This window comes from Nestor notabilis, unplaced genomic scaffold (assembly GCF_000696875.1).
Source record: "Nestor notabilis isolate BGI_N333 unplaced genomic scaffold, ASM69687v1 scaffold32783, whole genome shotgun sequence".
Lineage (NCBI taxonomy): Eukaryota > Metazoa > Chordata > Aves > Psittaciformes > Psittacidae > Nestor > Nestor notabilis.
Window position 1 is genome coordinate 13115 of NW_009921134.1, and position 6483 is coordinate 19597.

The window sequence follows — 6483 nt, forward strand, 5'->3', positions numbered from 1 at the left end:
CTTCAACTTTCACAGGTTGAAAGCTTACTAGACACTGGGAACTCATGCAGGGGAAAGGATCATCATTTTCTTTACTGTTCTTTTTCTCATATTCATCCCCCACATCTTTGTTATTTGTCATTGTTAAAAATAAAATACCGGTATAGTGGGGGCTCTGTTCTAGCCTAGTGTGCATATTTTGATGTTTGTGTATTTTGCCTCACTTAATTGGATACTTTTCTGTGTATTACCATACATCTATCAAGTCATATAATTAAAAGAGATGATGTTAACATTGCCAGGCAGCTTTTCAGCATTTCAAACTGACATTATGGATGGTTTTATACCAATGAAATTTTCAGTTTTGAACTGTGATCTGTTTTAAAGATGAAGTTTTACTATTGTTTGCATTGACTCTTTGTATGTCATTTGACAGGACCTTGTTTCTAAAATGCTTCATGTTGACCCACATCAAAGATTGACTGCAGCCCAAGTTCTTAGTCACCCCTGGATAGTTCACTGTGACCAGTTGCCTCAATACCAGCTGAACAGGCAGGATGCTCCCCATTTAGTGAAGGTAAGTATGTATTTGTTCAGCTTGCTGTTTAGCCACAATTAGTGTAAACAAAAGGATTAAAAAGAAAAAAAAGGTTACGGTAGCATGTGTTTCTTCTAAATGCTGTTTAAAAGTTATGACTGGGAGTTGCAATAAGCCAGAAAGTGAACTTGTAATATCTAATAAGATTTCATAAGAACCCACTCATGGCAGGGGTGGGGGGAAACAAAGACTCGTACATTTGAAAGACTTTAATTTTCTTAGGTTTGAAATTCATTGGACTTAATTGCCTTAAGAACCAGCATAAAAGAAACTGTTCTTCTGGTAGTGAAAATGTTCTCAGGTGGCTGTAGGGGAGCTGAAATACAGTTTGGCTAATTTTACAGTTTCAGAGGAGGTTAATTGTCAGTGACTAAAAGCAAATACTTCACAATCACAGTATAAACTAAAAAGAAGTCAAAAAGGCAGAGTTAATTAATATGGTATTGTACTGCTCTGCACTCTTGTCTGGAACACAATCTGATAAACTTTTCCACTTAGAACAAGTAGAAATAAAAAATAATTGAATTCTATTTCTCTGTATTCCACCCTGCCTTCAGTTCTACATCCGAGAATCTGTAGTGCAAAATAAAAGGGATCTGAAGAATATAATTAACACTCTCTGAGTCAGCTATTAGAAATTTCTAGCAACCAAAAACACAAGTAGAAAGAGGGAAGTTCTGATCCCATAGCTCACAACTTTCTAACTTTTTTTTTTAATGTATCTTCATGTGCTGAATGTTGTGGGTGATTTTTTTAAATATTGTGTTGAAAACTGAAATGGTTATGTGATAAGCAGCAACAGCCTCTACCAGTGGGATTTCACTCCCCAGCTGTCTCACAAAGCATAGAGACAGAACTTAATTCAGCAATTTGCAGCTTCTTGGTTTGACTTTTTAAGCAAGGTAAAATTGCTTTAGATTGATGTGAAAACTATTTATTACCCTAACAAACACTCACTCCTAACACTGCTGGTATTTGAGTAATGCAGTGGTGTGTTTCTGTATTGTAGATGAAAGTAGACTGGAAGTTAAAACTCATTCAGAAACTCTGGCGGTTAGCACTGTGTGATCTCTAGTGTGTGCATCAGTCACAACGTCCTCTTTGGTTTTTTTCCCCTCTGCCCCACAGGGTGCAATGGCAGCAACTTACTCTGCTTTGAATCGCAATCAGTCACCAGTTTTGGAGCCAGTTGGCCGTTCTACTCTTGCTCAGAGGAGAGGTATAAAAAAAATTACCTCAACAGCCCTGTGAAGTGACCTCAACCAGATATTTGGTACCATGGCATAAGATGATAGCACAAATCATGGCGACAGGTAGCACATATCTGACAGATACCTGCAAGCACACTCTGTCCCAGCTGGTACCTATAATGCTGCTGCTCCTGCTGCTGCTATTGCTTTCATCTACTCTCGCTTTAAACTGTTGACAGCAAGTTACTGATCTTACTGGAGCTTCAAATGGAGTGACAAGTGGAAACACAACGAATATGATCATGTTCACGATTGAATAAACCAGAAGAATTACGAATGCCACCTCTGTCAAAAATACACTGAATAAAGCACTCTGCACCACATAGCATTATTTTTATAAGGAATATTTTTTGTCCCCTAAAATATTCTTTGTTACATGTAGAGATGGACAGTTTATGTTAAGCACTTAGCTTAAACAATCTGTTTATATTAGCACTATATACTTTGTGCCATCCAACATTTTGTATGTTTTTGTAAACAGTTCACAAGCAGTACGTTTCTGTGCTGTTTTCTTTAATGTATACATGCCTTGTTTTACTTAGATATTACTAATCATTTTGACAATTAAGTCTGATTAAACAGTTCAGCTGGATTAATCACTGTTGTTGGACAGCTCTAAAAGAAGCCTGACTGTTAAACAGCTATTGAATGTAATACTATGAATACATATTTCTCCTTGCCTATGTCTTTTCTACATTTCCATTTTTTTGACACTGCATGTCGTGTTATGAAAATCAGGATGCTGTTTATAGTATTCAAAACTTAAACAGTGAATCACCATACTATATATACAGTAGGTAATATAACCCAGAGAAAAGATAACTGTCTTTTGTTCCCCCTACTCTCCCTTTTATTCTCTCCGATCTAATCTCTGGACTCAGGAATCATAGCTAAATACTTTCTGATAGAGGACATTTCTATATTGTTTATTCTTATAATCCATTGTTAATATTTTATCTCTATTCTGTGACTTTTGTTTAAGCTGCAAAGGATTTGTTCAGTGAATGTTGGCATTATAGAAGAAAGGCTACATTGAAGATAAAGCAAAACATATTGTCCGCTAATAAGCAGAAGCCTGCAAAAAGTAGGTTTAAACTGCATTCACTGCAGTTGCAAAACTGATGGATCTGATATTCTGTCAGTTATTTTCTGATAATTGTTACTGACATCTGAAGCAAAACGAGAGGAGAGTCATCCAGATCAGTCAAGGGTCAGAAAAGGGTCATTGTAATTTACCATGAAAATAGTATTGTCCCAGTAAGATAAGACAAAGCTCTTCAGAGTGAGTGTTCCCCTTTTCCCCAGGTGGAAGCAAGTTTGTAATGAGGATGAAAGACTAATTTTCAGTACTAATATAAACTTCTAATATTCTTGGCCTCTCGGCATCTTAAGTAATTAAAAGTGTTTTCTGACAGCTAGTCTTGAAAGATCAAATTGCCCACAGGAGAAGATGCGCTGGAATGTGTTTGAATTCAGTGTCCCACTCCCCCAAAATGATACGCTGCATCAGCTCATTGCGGATATGAAAATGGCTATTGGGAATTCCAGCTTTAATAAATAATGGATCTGGATGAACAGCTCTGTGAATAACACAATTTAAAAACTGAAAGGTGCAATTTTGTGTCTTGCGTAAGAAGGCATTTTCTTGATTTAGTGATATTAAAATTTTTTATGGTGATTAATTTGCTAGTTGCCCTGAAATCATCAGAGGTTTATTGAAAGGGAGAATCATCTTTATGATATCACTGGTTTACTCTAAATGAATGCAAGAGTGTTCCTTCTGCTAAAGGTTTTTCTGAGTTCCTTGGGAAAGGGAACCCACTTCTATTGCCCTTAAGAATTTGTTAAATATTTAATCAATTGTGTAAAGAATTGGTTTTATGAACAAGGATTCTTAAATATCCATACATCTTAGAAATGTGAACACACAGCTCTTCCAAGCAATTGGCATTTTTCCCTTACTTGGTGCTCTAGCAGTGATGTTCTCTTTGACTTGTACAGATGCATCTACCCTTCCTTCAAGAAGCATTTTCTCTAAAGGCAGAAAAACACCATTTGTTTGGTTTTTTCAGGGTGTTTTATTTTTTTGTTGGTGTTTTGTTTTGGGGGGTTTTTTTTTGACACTGTGTGCAGCTCCAGAGGAATTTAGTAAAACTTTTTCTTTCAGAAAATGTATTTTCAGCTCTGCGAGCGATCGTAAGTCAGGCTTCTCAAAACCTAGAAACCATACCTTCTGGAGCGGCTTTTAAATGTGTTAATCTGAAGATTGTGGTATCTAGTCAACAAACGAGATTTAAAACTGATACTGTTGAAATGAAGGGATAACAGTAAGCGCTAGTGTCAATAATAGCATTTCAGTTCAGGAAGGAATTTCTCCTGTGTTCTCGATGTGTATATATAGGTACCTGGCAAAGAACAGACCAAAAGGAGGAAGTGTTAAGCTGCTTCACTACTGGCAATATCCATGTTAGAGTAATATAAAAGTACTTTCAGGAGTTTTATTTTAGCCATGTTTTGTGGCCCTGGTCATTAGCCAGATAGTGAAGCAAAGTTAACTCCTACATTTTATGTATTTACAGTCTCAAGTGAGCTGTTAATTTAGTCTAGACTTTGCAGATGTTGCTACTGTGTTGTGTATAAAGCAGCACAGGGTGATCATTTTAAATGCTAATAAAACAGGGCAGTTTAGCACATGTTAACTTCAATGTGTTGAAGTCTAGATCCACTACAGTTTGAAGTTACTTTCTAAACTGAGATATAAATGGCCCGTCTGTGCAGGAGGTATGTTTTACAGGCTAGAATTATGTGGTAATTTTATGTACCTTGCCTCCTGCTTTGGATCTGTGCTCCCAACTTTCACAATTATTTTTCTCATTTTGTAGCCACAGTTGTTAGCAGCTATAAAGAAATCCACATAGTGCTGCTTTAGATCCCAGCACCTTTCTGTTGGAATGTGAGTATGCATGACACTGTGTAAATTCATTGCTGGGCTGCTGCTTGGTCTGCAAAGCATAGCAAGTAACTCTAGGATAGAGAGTCATGGAGAATAAAAATGGAGAACTGCAGATACAGGTGAATTTTCTATATATAGGCCATGATTTGTTTAATGTGAAATTACCACTTAACTGTGCTTGAGAGCATGAGAGAACAGAGGGAAGAGTATAGTTGCAATACCCACTAAATGCCATCTATATCCAGTAAGGGCAAAGTTCTTTATTCATTATCACTATAACATTGAATGAAACTTCTAAGGAGTTTTTCGAGATAATATTTAAAACTTTTTTCTAAAGAGGCAAGGGCATAAGAAAATAGATTTACGTGTCTGGGAATTGTGTGTGTGTGTGTGTGTGTGTGTTGCTTTTGTAAATGTGGTGTACCAACTAAAGCTGTGCTTTTCTATTATTGGAAGGAAAAGGACTCAAAGTATGCTGGCCCTTAGTAAGTGGCAATGGTTAATAGATGAATTTTCACTTATGAAAATGATGTAAATGATTAGCTTTATCTTGATACTCTTGACCTAATCAAAGGGAAGGTGTACTTATGGGGGATGTAATTATTTTGCAACCTAGTTGGGGGGGGTCTACTTAAAACGTTTTTAAAAAGTGACAAAATCACAGATAAAATATTTTTCTACAGTTCTATACAATCATACTTTATACTAGTTTTCTCAGCATGGCATGCGAGTCTGAGGTACTGTTCCAGGACCTTGTTCAAGACTATTACAACAGCATCTGTTAGATGCTTGGCACTGCTGTCATAGAACTGAAATGCTAGTAAAAGAAAAAAAAAAAAAAAAAATTGTACTGAATACTTTAAATGATTGTTTTATTCAGAGTCTGATCTAGGAAATGTTCCAATCATGCTATTAATGTGTAATTAGAACTGTTCCAGATGTAACTATGAACAGTTCTGGAAAGGTATCATTGTTTGTATTCCTGTCTAATGGCAGGTTTTGTAGTCTTCAAAAGAAATTGAAATTTCTACTATGAATAAACTTTCAAACATCTTAAAGTGCTTTTTTGGCTAATCATCTGTTCTGCGCAGTTATGTCAGTTGCTTGTTCTTCATTAACACTGAACTACATTTGCAGTGTACCAAGTGGTACACTGGTAACACTCTGGTTCCAACCAGAAGGAGCTTTTTTTTTTTCTTGTGGGTTAAAATGTTGCTGTATTACATGAAGTTACAGCAGCTGTGGTAGAGCATGTGTCAGGCCTGTAACCAGAGGTCTTGATGAAGATGCCAAAAGGTGGCTCTAAGAGGACATGAAGAGAAGTTTAGTAATGGGCAGAACCAAGCACAACACTGCCAGGGCAGGGGGACCAGGTACTGCTACCTCCCAGCTGGAGTTAGCTGTGTGTCAGCACAGTGCTGTGCCCTAGTGCAAGGCTTGATCCTGCCTGTCTAATCCCATCTTTAAATGAAGTTTCGAGTAAACTGTGTCATTTGTAAGCCCCAAGAAGCCCTGGAAAGGAAGAAAAGAAAGGGGGTGAGTGTAATACTGGGCCGCGCCGCCGCCCTCTTGATTTACTTCAGACCGCCCTTGCTTTCACACCCTCCGCGTGTAACCGTATTTGAATACTTTGTATTTGAATACTTTGTAGGTTTATGGTGCGAGACTTCTCCCGGGCACTGCTCGCCCCACCTGGCCAGAGG

General features: G+C 37.4%; 1 protein-coding gene across 1 annotated transcript in view; it reads left to right on the forward strand.

Moving 5' to 3' along the window:
* Nucleotides 1-2418, forward strand: part of LOC104402999 (ribosomal protein S6 kinase alpha-3) — a gene marked incomplete at its 5' end in the record, with an annotated part of 14223 nt that extends 11805 nt beyond the window's left edge. Inside the window, 2 exons of the mRNA XM_010011016.1 lie at nt 416-556; nt 1706-2418. Of these exons, the coding sequence (XP_010009318.1) occupies nt 416-556; nt 1706-1828 (264 nt within the window). The remainder of the gene's footprint in view (nt 1-415; nt 557-1705) is intronic.
* Between the last annotated feature and the right edge of the window lie 4065 nt (nt 2419-6483).